This window comes from Rhinatrema bivittatum, chromosome 2 (assembly GCF_901001135.1).
Source record: "Rhinatrema bivittatum chromosome 2, aRhiBiv1.1, whole genome shotgun sequence".
Classification (NCBI taxonomy): domain Eukaryota; kingdom Metazoa; phylum Chordata; class Amphibia; order Gymnophiona; family Rhinatrematidae; genus Rhinatrema; species Rhinatrema bivittatum.
Genome location: NC_042616.1, coordinates 280,043,329 through 280,066,755, shown reverse-complemented (window position 1 = coordinate 280,066,755; position 23,427 = coordinate 280,043,329). Strand labels below are relative to the sequence as shown.

Genomic DNA, 23,427 nt, shown 5'->3' with positions numbered 1-23,427 from the left:
ATCAGGCTAGGGGGTTAGGAAGTTCCCTCCCAGTCCGCTCCTTAATTGGACACGCTGACCTGGCATTTTTTAACATGCTTGCGCATGTTATAAAATCGCGCGTCCGTGTGTGCACGCCAGGTAGCACTCGCACATGGACGCACGCACGCAATGTTTTAAAATCTACCCCTTAATGCATAAAAGACTGCTAAGCAAGCTAAATGGGAAGGGAGTGAGGAAATAGTTGAGAAGCAGGATGCAGAGAGTGGTGATTAATTGAGTCCGCCCTACAGAAAGCAAAGCAATCTGTGGGATTCCACAAGGCTCGGTACTGGGACTGTTTCTTGTAGCAATGTACATTTGTTCGCATATGAAATGAAAAAAACCTTGCTTGGTTTCATTTTGTTCGTAAATGAAATGGAAAAAAAGTGAGCCTGAAATTTGGACTTTGTTTTTCATTTCTTTCCTGTTGAGAAATAGTTTGCACAATTTCTCCAAATGAAAAAAAAATTTAAAAAGTCCCCCCAAAAAACAACATTTGCCTGGGAAACTCCCTGCAATGCAACAAAAGTTTTCAGCCTGTGCACCCATATTTTCTTTTCAATTTATTTTAAGAGCAGCATTGCAGAAGGGCTTGAGGGGAAAGGCTTGCATAGGATACTAAGATCTGAAACAGAATCGACATGCCAAGCTCTGGGGTTTGTAAAATGAACTTCAACGTGAAAAAGTTTAAAGCTATGAATTTAGGTCACAAAAATCCATTAGAAGGTCAAGAACTGGAAGTCTGGGAATAATCCTCTCGGATGAGCTCAAGGTAAACCAGTCAATGGAATAAACCAACGTGATATAATTAGCTGGAAAAGGGGAGGGAATATTGCCTCTGTATAGGCCACTTGTGAGGCCCCCCCCATCTTAAGTACTTTGTTCGTGGTGACCGTGAGAAGATGGAAGCAGTTCAGGGAAGGGCTTCTAAAGAAATACAGGGGCTGAAACAGAAACCCTACAAAGAAAGGGTTAGAACATGCTTGCTAAAAGTCAGAAACGATGGGGGTGGGGTGGAAACGGGACATAATAGAAATGTTCCCATATTTAACAGGTTTCAATAAAGTATGGGAAGGTGACATTTTCAGCAGAAGAGGTCATGATGTGAAACTGCAGGGAGGAAAATGTATAGAGGAAGCGTGAGAAAAATGTTCCTGTAGTGAGAAAAATGATTGATACTTGGAAGAGGTAATGGCATCCAAAAACTGTGACAGAATTTAGAAATGTTTGAGACCGGCAGAGAAGATGGTGGTAAAGGACTGGTGGGGCTAACGGAAAAGAGAGATGAAAGAAAGGGATTATACTTGGGACAGTTGTGAACGGCAGTGGTAGGAGCAGCATAGAAAAGTCGGACGGGAAGGCATGGGGGATGGAGCAGGTGTGTTGAATTCTTTTATGATGTTTTGCTGAGTAATTGCTTTGTAATTGTAATTATTGATTGCTGTACATTGACTGGTGATAACTGAAAAACGATTTTCAAGTTTAATAAAGTGGCATGAAAATGGGAGTTTGTGTGCTCATCTACCCAAGTGGTAAAAAAACTCAAGAGAAAAAGGTCTCAGTTTGGACTGAATGGGCTGGATGGTCTTATCTGCTGTCACTTACTAAGAGGTCCATATTCAGCAGGGCGGTAAACAGGGCACCTTTACCCACATATTCAGTGGAATATACTCGGGGAAGTGCTGAATGTACCCAGTTAAAGCTACCAAGGAAATTTTAGGACAGTGATTTTTCTGACAAAACTTACCTGGCTAACTGCAGCCGGATAGCGCTAAATATCAGTGCTCGCCAGCTTAATGGGAAGCGCCATCCCCAGGCCACCCCCAACACTTCCTTTGTTTATGCGGGTAAATTTTGTGTGGGTGACAAATTACCTCGATGAAACTTAGCAGGTCAGAAGAAATAAATATTGCAATCTCAGCATTTTTCCGAGTAACTTGTAAAGTTACCCAAAGTCTTTGAATATGGACCTCGATAGTATCATATTAAGTAGCGCTATGTTACTTATCACTTAATATGAAGCTAGCTCATTAGAGCATGTAGTGAAATTGCTGCTTAACAAAAGGGACCTATATACAATGGGGCAGATTTTCAAAGCCCTACGCATGCCGGCCTATTTTCAAAAGGCCCGGCGGCGCACGTAAAGCCCGGGACACGTGTATGTCCCGGGGCTTTTCTGAGGGGGCGGGACGGGGGCGTGGCTTGGCGGTCTGGGGGCGTGACTGGACAGTCCGGGAGCGTGGTGGGGTGGTCCAGGGGCAGTTTGAGAGGCGTGGCCGAGGACTCCAGCATAGCGGCCAGGGGATCGCACGCCGGCACAGCACTCGGCAGGCGTAACTTCAAAAACAAAGATACGGGGGGGGTTTCGGGCTGGGGGGCAGGACAGGTAGGGGAAGGGAGGGGAAGGTGGGGGGGGAAGGAAAGTTCTCTCTGAGGCCGTACATTTGTGCGCGCCGGGTAGCGCACAAATATAGGCCGCGTGTGTAACTTTTAAAATCTGCCCCAATATGAACAAGTAATTGGAAGTGACAAGAAAACTTAGAAGTACATCATGCAGGATAGAAAACATATGACAGTAATATTTAAATACCCCCAAGATATCCATGCAGGTGAGCCTCTTTCAATGGAAAGGAGGCTCTGGAAGGAAGGATCATGAGATGAGGGTGAAAGGGTAGACTGAGGAGTAATCTAAGGAAGTATTTCTTTACAGAGAGGGTAGTGGATGCATGGAACGGCCTCCCTATGGAGGTGGTAGAGACAAAGACAGTATCTGAAATCAAGAAAGCATGGGATAAACATGGCATCTCTGAGGGAGTGATAGAAATTTTAAGCTGAATTAGTGGATGCGGATGGGCAGCCTAGACAGGCCGTCTGATCTTTTTCTGCCTTCACATTTCTCTGTTTCTATCTTTCTATGCTCTTTTCGAGCCTTGTAGAGCAGATTGTGCTTTAGCATGTCCTGGGAGGCAGCCAAGAATATGAATTGCCTTTTTATGTCACTGTTGGATACCACCACACACACCATTCCAAATAGGATGGGACACGTGCTTATAGCTTTCAAGACACCTGGGAAGAGTGGAGCAGCTTTTGAATTTGGACTGATGGTGTAGTAGCAATTCATAATTTATTTGTAAGCAGTTAGTAAAATCTGGATCTGAATAACTACAGCTAAAATACAAGAGCTGTACTCTTGAAACCAAACTTCCTGTATGCACCGTGGGATTGTGGTCTGTTATGACATAAAATAGAATTACAGTGACAAATGTACATCTGCAGATGATATCACAGGGGTTTTTTTCCAGCTCCTTATTGACAAGTGTGCCAACATACACAGATCAAGTCTCATCTCTCTCTCTCTCTCTCTCTCTCTGTTCTTCTTCCAGGACTTTTTCATTCACTCATTGTAGCTGAACAATTAGATTTGTGCATGCTCTTGGCTTTGTAATCTATCTAGAAATAGTATAGCATGTGCGATTTGATAAGCAAAAATGTTAATTAATCTTCTATTAAGAAAAAAAAAAAGAAAGAAAAACTCATTGCTACCCTTGCTTTTGGGGCTTCTGAAGTGTCTTATGTTTTCTTTCTTATGTGTGTAAGAGGCAAATGTCATTGTTCCTGGGCAGCTTGCATGGACCTGTAGCCTCATTTTCAAAGTGAAAGTCTCTGTGGAGGTTCTGGAAGCCAGCCCTGGTTCCATTACTGTAACCCCATCCCCAGGTGCAGACTGCACTCCCATGGAGCCATAAAAGATTTTTTTTTTGTCTCTTCGGGGTTGTTACCTCTGGCTGGCTCGACTAGCCCATTTCATCCCCAGGGGTAGATCCTTTGTAAATGGGAGAAAGGGAACCCTTTCAAGGTCCAGAGTGACAAAGGGGCCTTTCTCGTACGTCCTGATCCCTGGGAGAGAGAGAGGTGTTTCATTGTGTGTGCTGTTTGTGCTCAAAAACCACAAAGGTGTCACTGGGTTAGTGTCCAAAATAAAGTTCTTTATTGGTGGGCGATCAGGCTGAAAAATGGCAGTAATAACAAATATCCTCAGCACCACAATTGTTTATCCTTTTTCTTACAGTCCTCCCTCCCCCTCTATCTGTGCATGAACGTCAATGCCCGGAAAGGGAAACATCCACCCTCCAGGACTTGTCTAAGTGGCGTTCCCAGATGGGCAGGGCATCCTTTGGTTGGGCAGGAAAACCTTGCACAGAGAGTTATTCCCCTCTCTACCCAGGGGATGAAGACTCCTGATGGGTGTCCTCAGTGGCCTCAGTTTGCTCTTACTCGTGGTTTGGTGATCTTCGTTTATTCTCCTGTTTCACGCTCTCAGAATTCCCAGATGTGAGGGATCAGTTTGGAACAGGCAGACTACTCCACTGCAGGAAGGAAGGGGGGCAGCCAAAAATCTTCCTCCTGCAGCTCAAAACCTTCCCCCTTCAACAGAATTTAACCTCCGGAGTTCTTCCTGGCAGCAGGTCGCCAATACACCTCTCCTTCCTTGTTGAGGGTATGGAGGGGACAGATCCTTCCGTGCCCTGAGCCCACCTGGTACCCAAGGCCTCACAAGGCCTCCCTACCATGAAAAAAGTGTCACCGCCTGAAAAAAAATCAACCCAAGGGGAAATCCCAACCAGCCAGCGAGTGGAAGGAAAGGAACAGCCTCCCGACTCTGATCAGAATCCCCAGGCAGGATGCGTCTGACTCCTCTGATTGGGCCTGAGAAAAAAACAAACAACTCGGAAAAACTCCTCACTACCACTTATCTCCAAACAAAAACCGTAAGGGACTGCCCCCAGTCTCTCTGTAGAGAGCTGCTTTTATTGCCTCCTAGGGGGCTGACCATTCCAGCACCCTCAAAGGGGGAGGGGCTGTATTTGAATGGTAACCTCCTCCCCGTTCTCTAACCTGCAGTGATACAACTTTACTAATGGTTCACCCAGGGCTTAATGGCAATGACTGGACAGTCTGTTACACTGCAATACCACGGGTATAAAAATGTTCTAAAGCAACAGCAAATAATCAAGTCATTTCCTTTTTAATGTTTTTTTTTTTTTTTTTTTCAGATGTACGGGACATGGCATTGAAGGTTGTGCTATTGCAAGGTAATTCCCATTATAATTAGTGAACATAATAATTTGCCCAGTGATATTCATTGGTGCAAATCTGTGACCTGCAGAATCTTAGTGCACGGAGACGTTTTTCCTCTGGCAGGTTCACGGTTTAAACAGAAGTGCACGCAGTGGTTAAGCATTGCAAGAATCTAATCGTGCAGGCAATCAAAGTTAGATGCCCCCCCCCCCAAAAAAAAAATAAATTATACATTAAAATATTGAAAATTATAATTTTGGATATGTTTACATGTTTTAAAACCAGGAATGAATCCTTCTTCTGGCTGACTATGACTGGCACTTACATTCTGTTTTCTAATCTAAGCTCTTTTGTAATAGACGGTGTGGCTTATTTACCAAAAAGGTGCAAATTGCTTGTTTAAAATTGCTGGTTTAAAAAATGTTAACCTCATTATTGCAGCAGATTGAACCCCCTGTTCACAGGGATGGTAACTTTCAAACTGATTGTGGCTGCACATTAAGGTGAATTTTAAAGCCTGGCATGTACCTTGATTAGAGGATGGGCAAATAAGTCGGGCTTGTGTGCACCGAGCAGATCTTTAAAAGCCAGCACAAAATGTGCATGTCTCCTGCAGCATGCCCATCTACAAAAAGGGGCAGGGCGTTGCTGCGGCCTGGGCATGGCATGGGCGTGGCGGGGCATGAGCCATAGCTAAGCGCGGAAATTCCGACGCGACCCGGCGCGTGCCGAGGACCCCTGCCGTGTAAATTTACTTCTGCTATGGACGACGTGCAGTTAAAAAAGAAAGAAAACTAGGCAGATCTGCGGGGTTTTAAGCCTCAGGGCTAACAAGGATGGAGAGGGACTGAAGGCTATCAAACCAGGGGGGATGGGAAGACCTCTCTCTCTTTACTGGGCAAACTGGGGACAAAACTGGTAAAACGGAATGGCAGCTCACGCTTGGTATTTTATAAACTGTGCAGTTACTGCCGCACAATTTGTAAAGTACTAGGATAAATCTCTACATGTCCACTTACCTGCACAAACGCAGTACAGTGAATTGCTTTGAAAGTTAGGTTTATAGTGGCTATATCTAAGAGTATAATGTTTGCTCCAAGAAAACATTTAAATGATTTAGAACATTTGAAACTGAAATGAGGACGGGGTAGGGAGCTACATTTTTGCATCCTTTGGAACAAGAAGAGCATGTGTTGCCATGCTGCTCCATAAGTAAGTAACATATGTGGGTAGGAATCTTTTAAATGTGTTTCGCAAAGTATCGCTATTTGTGCCTTGTGTCTTTTTAACACTTGTAATATATTCTTAATTTTAATTACTGAACCTAGATACACCATGTTCCAAGAGACATACCTTACTGGTTATAATACTGTTATTTATCATTTCCAAAACGCTTCCAGGCATATTCAACACTGAGCAAATACAGCTCCATGGAGCTTGCAGTCTAGTCAAGACAAGCATGCATGGCAAACAGGTCGCTGTGGGAAGTGTATTTATGGTGGAGAAGCACTTTGACTTTAAAAGCAGCTTCAAAGAGGATGAGTTTTTAAACAGGATATGAATACGGCCAGAGAGATTGTTAAGCCAGACTGAAATACCTCCATTAGGATTCTGCACATAAACAGCTTGAACTTGTATTCAGCAACCATCTCCCTGCCCGGACCCCACTTGCTCTCTAAAATTTAAACTGTGGCGCTCTATAAAACTTGCCCTCTGATAAGCTATATTTAGCGTAAATGGGCCCTGTTCAGTGCTGATGTTCTGCCACATTGCAGCAGTTCATTGCCTTGAAAGCATTTTGAACTGCGGCTGATTGCTTCTTTTCCCCACTGCAATAAAAAGGGAAGACCATTGCTGGCTTTCACACAGTACCTTTCTTTTTTTTTAAGAAAATCACCACTGACGAACTGACAATAATGATTCTTTATTTTATCAAGTTTATCCAAATATTTTCTTTTCCCATTTGTAATCCCTTCCCTTATTTTACTAAACTCGGAGGTCAGTATTCAAAAGCAATTAGTTGGATAACTTTTGAGTTAATAATATTTGGATAAATGCCAATGTTTGAATATTGCCAGTAATTACCCCTGGATTCATCAAAATGCCACAAATATAGCGGAAATAGCGCCCGTGATTTAAAAAAAGGGGGTGTGGTTAGGCTAATTTCCCTGCTCCCATATCACATAGGTAATTTCTGCAATGAATGATAAGTGTATTGTGCCTGTGCTATTTTTTGCATTGCATGCTGATTAATCCAGCACAGGCACGTTACCAACCATAAAGGGTTTTATCGCAAATGGTGGTTTAGGGCAGGGGAGAGCGAGAGACTGAGCAAGCCTCTGTAGAGACTATGTAAGTTTACTATTTATACCATGGTAAGAGGGGGCACTAATAACTCAGGGTGAGATCTGGGGGGTGGGATAGTTTTTTTTTTGGGAGGGGGCAGTTTTAAATACACAGTCAGAGAAATGAACAGCAAGTTGACATCAGTGAAGATTTTCTGTCATTTGGAGCAATGAAAGGTAAAAGTGGAAATGATTTGTACAATGCACTCCCTACTTATCTTTCTCTCTCTCTCAGACCTAGAACTGGTCATGGCATTGTGTGCCTGTTATAAAATTCCCTCATTTGCGCGGCTGAAACCCAACATTACACAGCTCACCCACACACGCATATTAAATGTTTGAAAGTTACCATCTTATTTAGTTGACTCCGAAATTTGGGATTAGCCAAATGAGTTATTCACCTTACCCTAGACGAGGTCATAAGCATAGTTAGGGTTATCTGGGAACATGGCCCATTGTTCTGGGGTAAGGGATCCCAGCACCAGGCTACATTGCCTTTTTTTTTTTTTACAGCATTGGCAACACTTAATCGGCTCTATTCCCCCCCCAACCCCCACCCCAGTGACACAACAGTGGGTTACCAGACAAAAAAAAATATATGGCATGGATCAGCACCCCTCCTTCTATACCGTCCTCCTCCCACTGCGAGTAGAAATCTACTTATCCCCAGTCCCTCCTCATCCCTCCTCCCTCGTCCCCTTTAATAAATAGCCCACCATCTGTATTGAATGGTAAACTTATGAAAAACAGGCTTTGGTTTGGTACTTGTGAAAGTATTTAGCAAATTGCTATTTTAAGAGTCCTAAAATATTTTATGCTTGTCAACGACAGTAGCAGAAGAGCATCAGTGACCAGAACCCAATACCACTTTTTACTACCTTTCTTCCATCTTCCCCCCCCCCCCCCCCCAATCAGGGAAGTTGCAAAGTAGACTCTGCAGTGATAGCCCTGCATGTTAAATACTGACTGCAGCTGCTGCAGAGGCTGTACAATAAGCATGTATGATGGGGAGGAGGAAAGCCTCTGTGCTGCCAGGCTCATGAGACCAACTCTTCAGTATCCCCAGTTCGCCGCCATCGCTGCACTTGCTGGAATTAGCCCAACTGAAATTCCTTATGGGGCATGAATATTAAAATCAGAATACAGACTCCTGCCACTAGTAAGCAGGCTTCATACAGTACTGTGGTTTGAATGAGTCTGGACCGTGACCGTCGTCGGATGAGATTGCTGAGCGACACATACATGCACAGTGTGTTGTTTGTTCTGCTTTTGTATATTAATGATATGCTGCAGGGCAGTGTAACCAGTTATTTTGGTCTCCTTCTTGTCATCCAGATCTTCAGTCCCATTCATCGCAGCAGGAATAGTTGGAGGAATTCTTGGATTCCTTGTGGTGTGCCTGGCTGCTGGCTTCTTTTGGCGCCGGATCCGCATCCAGAGGAAGCGTACAATGCGCAGGTTACTTCAAGAAAGGGAGGTATGTATTCTTTTTTTTTTTTTATTGGATTTATAATATTCATCATAAAACAAAAAAAAAAATTTTATGTGAAACTTCTATGGCAAACAGAAATAAGTAAAATTTAATAGAAAATAAACATAATGACAAAGAAAATGTAATGATAGCAACAAGTAATATATTATTAGAGCTCAATAGGAGGGAGCCTTAAAAAAAAAAAAAAAAGCAATTGAAAAGAAATAAAAATTCCTCAAAACATTTCCAAATACGCTTCTACCCATGGTCTGCATTGCTGGTTGGTTTAACCCTCGCCAATAAGAAAAAGTGTAATTGGTCAGGTTAAAAAAAAAAAACACTTCCTCTCACATTGGCAGGGAAATTGCAGAACAAAAGATGCTCGCGAATTAACCAACTCCTGTTAATTTTAGTGAGAAACAACTTATGCCTAGCCTAGACACATCAGGAAACATTGCATTCTGATGACCTAAGAAAACCCTTTGTTTAGCTCTGATGAACATCTTCAGAGTCCAGTCCTCTGGTTTAGGAGCGAACACTACTAACAGTGGATATTTCAGCTTGAGAATCTTGTGGGAAAGCAGTTAAACTGAAACTTAACTGTTGGTGGTTCAGCTGCGTATTCTTAAAGAATGAGCCTTTCATGGGTATCTCATCTCTGGGTTTGGAAAAGTAAATTTGATTTGTTTGGAATGAATGCAGCGGAGAACCAAGGCTCATAATGTATCTTTTGGATTGGTAAGCATGGATTGTCTACCGGATAAATCATGTTTCTGTACCGTTTCCTTTTCCTCTTTTCATAGTGCTGATATTTATTTAACAAGATCATAGGGTTCATGAAGGTTCAATGCATGGTATTTCTCACTGTGTGCTTCCAGAGTTTTACGCCAACGTTTTTATTGCCATCAGAAGTAATGGGATGTGTTTGCTTATAAATCTGGTGCAGTTTTTCTATCCTTCCATAAAGGTCTTTACCCTCATTTCACCAAATGGTCTTTCCTCCAGTACACTAACAAATGAATTCAGACACCAAAACTATTGTCATTGGAGGATGGACAACCAATCAATTGACTTTTAATTACCCTATGCTTTTTTTGCAAATAGGAATTTAACAAGGAAACACAGCTAGCTATATTTAGAATTCTACTGAAAAATGTTTGCTACTTTCATCCACTGAAGTCTCACCAGAACTAAAACTCGGGGAAAAAAAAATATTCTTGCACATTATGACTTAAGAGAAACAGTGCATAAGCTAAAGTATTCCTGCCTTGAACTATGTAAAAGCGGGAAATAAATCTTTTTAAATTAAGTATAGTACATTAGACAATTACTCAGTAGCTGCTGAGGGAATGTACAAGCCGTTTTTCTCTATTTTCCGCTCATGATATCAGCCCCTACACTGAGTTGAGGATTGGAATTTGTGCCTCCTCCTATTATGCTACTCTCTAGAAAGCAAAGTTTTGGTCTTGATCAATATCACAAGTTGCCTTTGGGTCATGTGTCCTTTTTGTGCTTCCAAAAGCAGAGTCGCATTGGAGAGAATTATTTTCTGAAGAGCAGTGCTCCAATGAGGAATGATTATTTTTGCCAGTGGCATCTGACCTTTCAAAGTTAATCTTCAGAGACAGCTCCTTTAAGAACATCCATTGAAATATTGAGACAGGAAATTATTCTAACACAAATGCATAATCTGGGGACTGGATTGCAGTGTGTTTATGTAACTGAGTCACGTCTGTACTAGTCATGGTTAGATCAGATAGCTAGTGCTGTCCATTAGCACGCAGCTGGCAGGGGAATCTCCTGTGGCCAGTGAGCCGGAAGCTCACTGGCTAGGCCCTCATTTTCCTGACTGGCACTGTATTTCTGCTTCCACTGTCATCATGGAAATGGCAGGCTTTGAAAATTCACTGGGAACTGTTTATTAGATAGCGCACATTTTAGTTAATACTTGACGAGGAGAGTCATGCGGTGTTAATTTTACCACGAACAAAAAGCTGTCCTGTTGTTTTATGGTTGCCTTGTAATCCGCCTAGCATGGCATAGTCAGTATAGGCGGACTAGAAATAGTTCAAATAAACAAATGTATCAGAAATTTGTTCTGAAGTAAGGGCCACATAGAGCACTTAAGACCGCTGAGTGGGCTGCGTGGGATCCCTGCTCCCCACGCCTTGCTTGGCAAATTCTCGAAGGGCTCCCCACCCCACTCAGTAAACATTTTGAAGGGGTCACTCCCCCTCCCCCCCCAATCCCCTCCCGAGATATTTGTTTTCTGATAGTTCTGATAGAGTGTCAGTAATAAAATAATATTTCTTGGAAGTTGGCAACCCTGCCTCCCCCCCCCCCCCTTCCCCCAAATCAGCTCCCTGCTCCTTCCCCCATCCCTAGCATCCATACCCCTTTATCCTCTTTCCCTCTGCCGCCTCACTTTGCATGAGCAGCAGGGAGCCCTTCCTGCTGGGCTCACGGCTCTGGCACCGCGAACATGTTCAAAAGCCTGAGGCCAAAACTTCCTCTCCTCGCTGCTGAGATCTTATGCATCGAGGAAATGCGGGCCCACGAGTATGGGACGTGCTTGCGGTGTCGCTGTCAGGGCAGGCGAGGGTGGCAGAGCGTGTTCCTGTCGTGGCTTCCTGCCCCGCCGGTTGAGTTGAAATGTGGCCACGGGGGGCAGATGTGGCTTGCAAGCTGTAGTTTGCGGCCCCTGCTTTAAAGAGAGAGAAAATGTCTGCTTTCAGCATGCCCAGGGCTGACTCTAATAGAAACCCTTCAAAGAGAAATCATTTACATGTAGTGAAATCGCTGCTTAACAAAAGAAATTAGAAGAGACATGTAGAGCATGCGCATTTGATCTAGCCATGTCAATATGAGACTTCAGCTCTCAAATACCCTTGGGCCCGTGGATCTCAGTTCTGCAAAATTCTTATGTAATATGGAAAGCATTAACCCATGGCATTTTTTTTTTCTCATACCGCAAAAAGAAAGATATCAGTCTGTCTCAGGGAATATTTGGCTGTGACCTACAGTTTGTTCTTTCTGTGCAGACGTTTTTGTGCAGCATGAACTTCGTAGAATTGTGGCCAGTTTGTTCTCCAAAAAGGCTGACCACTTGGGTTTCAGGTTGTAAGAAGCAGGTGAGTCAGGCCTAGTCAACTCCTGCTTCAAAGCAATCTAAGCGTTTGTTAGTATAAAAAATGGGGGGGGGGGGGGGGGGGGGGGGGAGCAAGCAAGGTTTGAGAAAGCAGGGCTGACTCGCCTGGTCCTCAGAATGTGGAGCCAGCTGTTGAGCGGTGCACAGCCCACAAAAAAAATCACAGGCCAATCAAATGAGAGAATGGGACAGACTAAAAAGAGCTTGCAGACAAACCACAATTAACTTTGCAGGACTGACTCAGCCAGGTCTGGTTTCATTATAATACCATCCCATTTCAGACAGACCCATTTGGTCTGACACTTCTCATGAAAAATCAAGACTACAAATTCTGCAATACTATTGAAGTTCAAAAGGGCGAAAATGACAGTTCAGTCTGAAGTCAGTCCCTGATGACCTGTGGATATCTGCTAACCTCTGTGCAAGGTTTTCTTGTTGAGTTCTGGCCTACACTGTAAATCCAAGTCATATGTTTACTGCAAACATAAGGCACACTTAAGTCCTTGATTTTTTTTAAAAAGCTTTCTTTGCAGCAGAACTATTTTAAGAGTTAGGACCCTTCAGTCTGGTCCTGCAATATTGGAGGAGCAAGTAGCAGCAGCAGTTGCATGGCTGGATTAAGACATTCCGAAGCCCAAAGCTATGTCAAGTTAAAGAGGTCCCATAGCATTACCCCCCCCCCCCCAAAAAAAAATGCAAAACCAGAAATTTAGTAAATGTATATTTAGCAACCCCCTCTTACTCTGGGGCCCAAAGCTGGAACTTTGTTAGCTTGGGCCTAAATCCAGCGCTGTGGTGCTGTAACGCATTAACCATGCAGTGCTTTGCCCTTCAAAACAACATTCCCAGCTATGCTGGGGGACTCGCCAGCGTGTCCCCCAGCATAGCTGATGGAGACTCGGCCTAGATCGCCCTCTCTGTTCAGCCCTTTATTTGCGGTCGGCATGGCATGCTTGTGCTGAGTTCTGGGGTTCAGATCCCCCCTCCTTTCCTGTGCTGTGGGTGGCACCTGCTACAGCCTCAGCCCTCCCCAGTACTGCACACATTCTTCAAAACAGCGGCTCGAGTTGTGTCTCGGTTATAGCCCTTCCTCTGCTTTGGCTCCCCTTTCTTTCATTCTTCATCTGTATCGAAAATGAATATATTTATTAAGGAGGGATTTTTCAAAGTCTTTTGCAGGGGTGGTGCATGTAAAAAAATAGCATTTACATGTAAGTAGCACGTCTACACATCTATGATATTTTATAAACTCTGCGTGTAAATTGTAACGGGGGGGAGGGACGGTCTATGAGCATATGGGAGCAGGGTTCAGAAGTACGCACGCAAGACGCTATTTCATAAGAGGTATGCGTGCATGCATTACCAAACTCGTCCAAACACTTTTAAACCTGCTAATTGACTCGTGCAATTGAAATTGGACTTGTCCTTATGTCTGCAGTTTTAGTGTGGGAGGTCTGGATGAACTGGTGGGGGTTCAGAGCAAAGTGCTAGAGGATCTAGGTGAACTGGTGGCCCCAAACACGTGTGCAAGTAAGCATTTTTCAGAACAGTGTAGGCCAGTGGCATAGCAAGGAGGCAGGGGGCATCCGGGGGCCTCTCTTCGTATTTGTTTCCAGCCACACACAGGTAGAAATGTCTGCTGTTTCTGTGACCATTAGCATTTCTACAAAGAGGAGGATGATGGCGGTGGTGGGAGAGGATGGGTGTGTAAGGGAGGCAACCCAAATGCATTGGCTCCCGGGCACCAGAGACCTTTGCTACGCCACTGGTGTACACGCACACTTTAAAATGTACCTGACCTCACATTTATGTCTGGGTTATTAACACATGAATTGTTATAATTATTTCACACACAAAATATATTATTGTATATTTTTTAGTATAACACATTTTATTATTAAACAAGAAACCACTGTACAACACTTGGCCTACCTGCGACTCTGAAGAAGACCAAGCATAGCCAAAATACTTTACATTTTCTAAATGAGTAGAGTATATAATCACGTAAAAGAAGGTAGGAAGGCAAAAGAATAAAATCGCTTGACGTATGCTGCATGTGCATCAAGGAGCATACGATTTAAAAAACAGCAAAAAATATGGTTGTCCCACCTTCAGATAATGTGTTCAATATTACCTCAGCAAGCCCCCCACCCCCCAAGATCATTTCTTAAGAACCTTGAGTCAACCCATAAACAAAACTCCTAACCATTTAGAATAAGACTGCGAGGTCTGTGAGATAATGTTTGAACATATTTGCCCCAAACTGGCATAAAATGCCTTTGAAGCTTAATTGAATGATGAGATAAGAAATTATCCATTTGCATCATTTTATGGAAAAGATTTAAGATTCCACCACTGCCAAAACGAAGGCACTTCAGGATTTTGCCAGTGCATTAAAATTCGTTTTTTCCCCAATGCACAAGCTTTCTTGACCAGCAATCGATTCCCAGTTCTCTGAACTGTCAAAGCCTGGGAAATAGCAAAAAGTATTGTCAAGGGGTTAAAGAGAATTGACATGTCTAGCAAATGTTCTAAATCATAATTTTACTCCAAAAAATTGAATGAGTGGGCACTCTCAAAAAGCATGAGATAAATGGTTAACAAATTGATTACATTTACAACAAATATCTGTTGGAGACAGTTTGGCCCAGAAAGCCAATTGCTGAGACACGTAGACCCTTCTGAGAAATTTATACTGTATTCCTCAGTAATACATATGGACAGACACTTCTGACAAATGTCGAAAATTATATTGCACATCCTGGGAGTGAACCTGGAATACCCCATCCTTATTCCACCTATCAGCTTCATGAAGCTGAGAGAGAGATAAACAATGGGCATCTTCAAAAAGAAATAAATCATCATAAAGATCGAGGACAGAAGATTGTAAAGCTGAGTTAGGAAGTGACCTGACATAATGGCGAAGTTCAATATATGGAAAATGAGTCTCAGCCATCCCAAAACAAGTCTTTAATACCTCAAAAGATAGTACCTTACCTTCTGAGACTAGCAAGTGAAACATCTGTGTTAACCTCCTAGTCTGAAAAAAACAAAATACAAAGGAATCCATTCCTGGCGAGAACTCCAAGTTCCCATGGATTGGTAGTAAAAGGGAGCAATGTGCCGAAGTTCCCAGCAACTGAGATAACCTAGACCCTGCCCATCTTATCGGTGTAATAAAAATATTATGCAGAAACTGTGGGGAGAGTTGAGTAGCCTTAGCCTGTAAAATGTAACGCAAATCCAAAGGTGCTCCCAGAGCTCATCCTCCTTCAATATTCACATAACGTGATTTGTCCATAAGCCAATCCCTGACAATGCACAAAAGGCTGTCGTGATTATAAGTCTCTAAATCTGGGGGACCCATACCACCCTGCACCCATTTCCGCTTTAACCATTCTAAGGGTATCCTTGGCTTTTTTCCCCGCCAAATATAGTTCCTCAGTAAAGTATCTTTGAGCTTCTTGTCTCTTTGTTTCAACTGCATGCGTAGGTATTGAAAAACATAAAACCATTTGGGAAAGAAGACCATCTTAAAAGTATTTATTCAGCCTCCCATAGAAAGTGGCAAATCATGCCATACTAGCAGCTTGTCTCAGATAGTGGCAACTAAGGTACAAACATTCAAATCATAAAAGGCTGGTACATCTAGGGAAATTTGGAGACCCAAGTATCAAAACATTTTGTCTGCCCAGCACAAAGAAAAACTATACCCCAAGAGCTCGGCAACGTATCTGGATATGCTAACGCTTCGTACTTGTCAGCATTCAATTTAAAACTGGAGAAGGCCTCAAAATATTTAAATATGCCCATCAGCCCTTTTAGGAATGGTACCGGGCTAGTGAGAAAAATCAAAATGTTATCTGTGAAGGCGGCATTCTTAAAAACCTGTGTACCTAGTAACATCCCTTTCACCAATTTGGAATTATGAATAAATGCCAATAATGGTTCCAAAGACACTAAAAATAAGAGGGGATAAAGAACACCCCTGTCTGGTTCCCCTAGTGATTGAAAATAATTCCACCTGCATGCCATTGGTCGTAATTACAGCTTCTGGTTGGGAATAAAGCAAGTGAATAGCTTTCAGAAAAAAAACGGTCAACCCCATACGGTCAAGAACATAAAATAAATAGCCCCATTCCACTCTGTCAAACGTCTTTTCAGCATCAAAGCTAATTACCAAACAAGGGCTCTCCTGAACGTTGACAGAGATTTATAGCTGTTAATAATGATCGCACATTCGTTAATGCTGAATTTCTACAAACAAATCCAACTTGCCCAGGACATATAATGGATGGAAGAAGCTCCGCCAATCTATCAGACAATATTTTAGAAAAAAGCTTCTGATCAAAGTTTAATAAGGATATAGGCCTGTCAGAAGAAGAGGAAAGAGGATCCTTCCCAGGCTTGGGCAACATTGTGATGTGTACCAAGTTGGCATGCGCCGGAAATTGACCTTTATCTATCAAAGCATTGAATACTAAACTTAAAAGTACTGATATAGAATCGATGAGGACCTTAAAAAATTCTGAACTATACCCATCAGGGCCTGAGGATTTAAAGCACTTAGCTTGATGAATACCAACTAGGACTTCTTCACTAGTAATTGCTCTATTGAGCCATGTTAATTGCTCATCAGAAAATTTAGGGATCCTCAATTTCTTGCAAAGTTGTTTGCGTTTTGCCATGTCACAGCTATCTGATGAATATAATGCAGCATAATAATTTTGGAAACAATGAAGAATCTCCTTATTAAAATTTATTAAACGCCTTGTCTCCATTTTCCAAGCTGAAATATATTTGGAGCCTCGACTGGTTTTGATCAAATTGGCCAGGAGTCTACCAGTTTTATTACTGTATTGATAAAGCTTAAACTGATAGTACTGTTTACTTTTAGTGAGTCATTGATGGAGTAGGGAATTCAACACTACTTGTGTAGCTATATAATTTTCTTTATGCACAGGGGTATTAGCGTTTAACAATATACTTTTTGCTTTTCTCAAAAGGGATTCTAACTGTAACACCTGTTTATCAAGAACCCACCTCCTATGTGCAATATATGAAATATCACCCTTTAACACAGCTTTTGCTGTATACCAAAATAGAACCAGGATCAAAGGAAAGTACCGTATTATTAGTCTCAAAAATCCTTTCATTTATGTCTCAAAGAGTCCTGGAAATGGAGATCGTTCACCAAATAATAGGGGAAAATGCCAGCCCATAAACAACTGGTCTTCAGAACAAAAAGAAAGCCTTAACCAAACAGAGGCATGGTCAGAAATCAAAATCCCTTCTCTATGAGCATCAGTGGTTCTAGAGAAAATATCTTGACCTATCAAAATTTAATCTAGTCTGAAATATGTAGAGTGGGCTCTTGATAAGTAGGTGAAATCCTTTTCGGAGGGATGGAGCACCCTCCAGGCATCCACCAAATGTGACGAATCCTCCAGAAAAGATATGCCTTTACCCCATGAAATCTTGTCTGCTTTAGCCGGGTGAGATTTATCCAATAGTGGGTCATGAACCAAACTGAAATCACCTCCCACCACTAAACCCTGGTCTACATAAGGAAATAAATGATGATAGATCTGACTAAAAGTGTTTGTACTTTGTAATGTATATGCCCCAAAGGCTTTTTGTTAAAAAGAGCCACCAGTATCAAAAAACGACCATTGGGATCCTTAACCTCTTTCTGAATGGTAATCGGGACTTTTTTATGCATTAATATAGCAACTCCAGTGGACTTTGTAGAAACCGAAGCAAAATGGATCAAACCCACCCAGTCCCATTTAAGCTTAGGAAAGCAAAAGCTGCAGAGTGCTTTTTCAAATAGGTGAGAATTTTAGTCCTTTTAAACGACAGAATTTATCCCACAGATATTCCAAGTAATGAGTTTAACGCCCTGTTCCCACATTTAACCACAGTTCCCCCATAAACCAAAGTAGAGAGAGTGAAAATCAGTTAGAGAGGCGAGAGACCTTTCCAGCACAGGTCACCACCTAAACCTCTGGCATCACACTTCTAAAGGGATAACTGACACACAAGAAAAAAAAATACATAAGTTGACTCAAAAGCAGCAAGTTGGAGAAAAATGAAGAAACCCATTTTTCCACCCCCAATATCCCCCATAATCCCACTAGATAAACCCCAAATGAAACTAAGGGCAATCACTTGGTGTGCAAATGACCCCATTCCCGCCCCACTACCATAAGCGTCTTCGCAATAAGAAAAGCACTTCCTAGAGATAGTACAATAAGATAGTGTAACCCCAGTTATATCGAACATAAATGGTGGTATCCAAAATCTACTGGGAAGGCAGAGAAAAAAAGGGAAACAAAACACCAGTCAATAATCTGTCCTCATGTCCCATCAGCAGATAGTTAACTGCCAGCTGGAAGCTTCGTCGACCACTGGCGCAAAAGCTTGAGCTTCAGAAAGCTGAGAAAACCAGCGAACTCCCGTCGGGGTTGCATCCCTGCCTGGGATGGGGGGAGATGGGGAGAAAAGGCCACAAAGATGGCCAAAAAGACACGCACAAAAAAAATCTTCTTGCTTTAGGGGGCACATCTAACAGGTCTCTAGCAGGTCATGTTGGGTTCATACTTTGCATGTGTTATAGCACTGATAAAGTAGCAGAAACTTTATCGTCTTCACAGTCCTGTTCACAAAGGTGTGTTACTGAATTAACACGGAAAGCTCACGGTACTAGTGAATAGGCCCCCATTAGAAATAGGAGATGTGGTAAATAATGCCGGATTTACAGAATTGTAATTGAATAATGGAGGCAATCGCTAAGCAGCAGAAGCTTTAAAAATACTTTCAAAGGAAGGACCTGGTGAGAGGAGCAGCAGTGTTTTCAGCTCTGAGCCAGCGGTGTGCAAGAGGAGGAAGAGCTGTGCCCCCCCCCCCCACACACACACTGACACCAGCATCGACTCCAGCACATAAAATCAGTGTGTCTATGGTGCACAGCCTAAGTGCAAGCCAAAGGGGCGTGCCCCTTGAGAGCTGTGGCACACTTGGAAGGCTACAGAAACTGTAACTTTCTACCATTCGTTTGAGTCTCAGCAGACTCACCGGGGGGGGGGGGGGGGGGGGGGTAAGGGTAAGAATATGCCCTCTCCCAGTGTGACTGAAGCTACAATGGCAGGACCCTTAGATTCTTGGGCCACTTCCCCTATAGTTCAATTAATTGGGCAAGCTTTAGGAGGGACAACAGTTGAAGGCTTCTCAATATCACCTCCAAGCAATGTTTGTTGAGCCCCGAGAATTGAATTCCTCCCTCACAACCATCTTTAATCATGGATCTCCCTGTGGACTCTCAAGTAACTCTGTCTGATGAAGCTGATGACATAATAGCTTCAGGAGCCAGCGTGGATGGGTAATGGGGAATTGCTCCAGTTGCAGCTACTGGACTCTCCTCTACTCCTAATAACATATTTTTTTTATTTTCCATGGAGCAGATGTTTATCTCCTTATGAGATGAGTAAGAAATATTTTATAGAAAATTTAGAGATTCCATCTCAAAATATCCCACTAATATATAAGGTATATTATATTTCTTTTCAAAGGCATTCTTCAAATATTCATGAGGATTCTGCTGATTTGTTAATTTCCTCTCATGGTTTAGATGTATCTGCCTTATTAGAAACATCTAGATATTTTGGCCAGAGAATCCTTGGTTGTTGCTTTTGCTCTTCAAAAGAATAGGGATCTAGCTCTGAAATGTTTTTTCAAGAATAGATCTCTTTCCTTTTTAGGAGGTAAAGTGAGTGTTTTTCCTGACTTCTGGAGGCAGACACAGCTTCAGAGAAAAGCTGTTCTCAGTTCCAAGACATGAGTTCAGCACCGGGGCAACCTTTTTATTAAATTCCCTTGCAAGGGAATATATTTATTTTTTATGAACCTATATAGTTGAGAATGTTGGATGATAAATCTGACTCTTAAATAATTCTTTGAATCTTATTGGATATATTTAGACAGAGATAGATCTAAATATTAGATGTATTATGGCTCAGTTGTTTAATATCTTTCCTGCAATTTATGGACTTGATGTTAGTACTGGGAAAATTTCATTTGTATTTTTTTTCTATTAATCTTACTTTGTTTTTGCAACATAACATTTCCTAAACTTAATTTTATGCCTGGTGTATCAGCAGAAATTTCTAATATATAAAAAATTTATTAAATACTTTCAAACATATTTTCCATGTGAAGTAAACTGGATAATACATTGTTAAAAGGGATTTCTTTCTTTTACCTGCTAAATGAATCATATTTTTTTTAAAGGCAGTTTTGCTTTAAAAAAAAAAAATCGGATCCTTAATCGCTATGGGAAATGGGCAGAACATATGAAAAAGAACAAATCGCTGTTGGGTTTGATGTGAGAGGGAAGCCGGAGATCTGACAGTGCCTGGAAGGGAGGAAATAGTGAAACAAAGGCAGAAAATGAGTCTGAGCTTCAGGAAACCCTTTATATTTCCTCTGCAATTTTCATATCAAGTAACGGTCCTCTGTTACTTTTCTTTAGACTGTAACAATGAATAATTACATCTAATAGCACAAATGACTACTAGCTCTTGATGTCTACGGATCTGGAAGGTCTTGACGGGGACACGTTTCTGGGCCTCTTTTTCTTTTAGAATGCTATAAATTTCAAGCGCCTTTGCATATTTATACTATATATCTATATAGACGTACGTACAGACACCTGTAGAGAAGGAAAATGCCTACTGTACCAATCTTCTACTATTACCTCTTATCACTTCTATAGCCCTACTTGATGCAGTGTAAATTGCCTTGAACTTGGGTTTAAACAGGCGAATAAACCTAGAATCCACATCTACATGTAATATCTTATCATTTATTATCCCTCTGCTTTATTTAGAGTGCAGGCGTTTTCTGCCACTCTGGTATCCCCTGTGGTGCTTATTTTTATGCTCAAGAGATACTATTACAACTTGCATTCCTTGTCGTTGTTTGATTCCTGGAATGCTTCTTAAACCGGCTGGCGGGGCTCAGGGGGCCCAGACTGCTACCGCAGCACGAAAACAGACAGCATCAGTGTGCAACCCTCATGAAAGGAAAACTAAGGCTCAAAGCTTTGTCAAAAAAAATGCGGTCCCCAGGCCAGAGGGCTGCAGTGGTAATCACTCAGAATGAAACAAAGTGAAACCAGAGCCCCTTTGTGCACCGGAGGGGGTGTGCGGGATAAACTAACCTCATCTGAATATGTGATATTAATGGAGAAAGTTAGCTCACCAATGTTCCGCCACAGAGAGAGCTACCGGTAGGAAAGGTGTTAGGTAATAACTTTGCTCCTGTTGTGTGGAAATATGGGAAGCTCTTAATTCATTTTTCCTCTGCATTGTACACCTTGAAACACTACAACATTTTGTATCAATCCTTTATTGCTCTAGCCAAGCTGCACAATGTATGCTGGAGAGGCAGTCTAGATAGATAGGGGCACTTTCAGCCACATGTGATGGGACTGCCCTATTATACACAGGGCTTCTGGGCTAGGATTTTCACTGCAAGAGGGCACATCACTGAAGCTGTATCCCCCCAAATGTTTAGATTTGCATTTTTACATTTCTGCATGCTCACCAAAAAGAGCTTAATGCTTTTTCTCTTGCTGGCTGCTCAACTAATGGTGGCAGCCCACTGCAAGCCTCTGTGTTCTTTCACATTATTGCATTGATATTTGCAAATTTGTTATATTCAGTCAATGGAAAAGCTAGCCAGTCTAGTTAGAGGCTCCCATTGTAAATATTTATCTTTGCGCTCCAAGATATCCAACATGACACCAGCCAGCTATCTACACTATTCTTGAGTTCTTATCTTTTATTCTTATCTTTATTAAAAATTATGAATCGCCTATGATCAAAATCACTAGGTAGTTTACAAATATTTAAACACATCGCATCAATAAAAATAAAATCTAACATGCATAAAAAAGCAAGCATAACAAAACAGTGCTAGAGAATCACTCCTGCATTAATACCAATCAGGTATTGCATATGCTTGCCTAAATAAAAATGTTTTTAAGAATGCTTTAAATCTTTTACAGCAAGTCATAAGCCGAAGCTCATGGAGCAAGGAAATCCAGAGTTCTGGGACCACCATTAAGAATGCCCTCTCCCTCCATTCAACTAGTCAGACCATTTTTTGGAGATGGAATATCAAGCAATCTCCTCTGCGTAGACTGAAGCGCACAAGAGAACAATAGATTTTCAGTAGTGTATTGGCTCAAGGAAACAAATCTAATTTCAGCAAATTGTGCACCATTTGCCCTGTCTTGTACTGGATCCACCAGAAGCCAGGAAGTTCTTGCCCCATTGTCAGTGTTTCTTTTTGGGTATAAACCCCGGGATTTACACGCACGGGCCTTTTAAAATCCACCTTATTGTGTAACAGTCAAAAAAAACAAACCAGAATCAAAAACCAGCCCAGTGGTTCAGTGGCAGTGATATGTACTGCCATGTGGAGGACCGGGGTTCGATTTCTGGGTGAAGTCCACTCCACTTCTTGGGCCAGCCAGGATTTGGGATGTTGTAGAGGCAATGTTCACAGCTCCGGGGAGGGAGAAGGGTGAGAGAGGGCTAGTCATTGTGCAATGGCAACAGCTAAGTAACCAGGTCAGGATTCCTGATGCAAGGGCCCTAGCCAAAGGCTGTCACTGTGATGGCTGGGCTAGTTGAGTTGGAAGATAATATAAAACGGAGAAGAAAATCGCAAGCTAGTTGCAAATGAAGGTCCATGATGCCAGATCTCAGTCCTAGTAACAATTGAGCTGGAAGCCCAAAGCAACAGAAGGAAATTGTCCCTCTTCCTCCCCGTCACAAGCACGCACACACGCAGAATGGAAGGTAGATGATTTGGAAGATAAGACTCTGAGACTTTCTGCTTTGTCTAATTCATTCATACAAGATAATTTCCCTCTTTGGAGAAAAACTGAAAATTTAGAAATCTTACTGAAAATAAGGAACTTCAGGATAATTAATTTTTCTAAACTTGACTCTATATCCTTTATAATTATTTCATCATTTTTATGAGAATTCTTAGCATGGCCTTTGTAGTAAACGTTTTATTTGCCTAGCTCTATTGTTAAAAAATAAATAAATAAATAAAGGAGGTTAAAACAATCTGAGATTACTAGAACTTCTAAGGCGTTAACCCCTTTGGGGAATAGTTATTGATTATACTATGTTGGCGGAAGATTTTCTTCAACTTTCGTTGAATAGGACTATATTACTAGTAGAGTTCACTTACAATTAGATAAGAATTTAATTTAGCAAACAAGGGGCCTGATTCACTGAGGCTTTTCCTCCATTCTGTGTCTATGGGAAAAATGAGGCCCACTA

At 42.0% G+C, this 23,427-nt stretch overlaps 1 protein-coding gene across 2 annotated transcripts in view; it reads left to right on the top strand.

The window, feature by feature from the left end:
• EGFR (epidermal growth factor receptor) overlaps positions 1 to 23,427 on the top strand; it is a 383,921-nt gene that overhangs the window by 305,675 nt on the left and 54,819 nt on the right. For both annotated transcript variants that reach the window (XM_029589569.1, XM_029589570.1), the window contains exons 16-17: positions 5,076 to 5,114; positions 8,781 to 8,922. In XM_029589569.1, the coding sequence (XP_029445429.1) occupies positions 5,076 to 5,114; positions 8,781 to 8,922 (181 nt within the window). The remainder of the gene's footprint in view (positions 1 to 5,075; positions 5,115 to 8,780; positions 8,923 to 23,427) is intronic.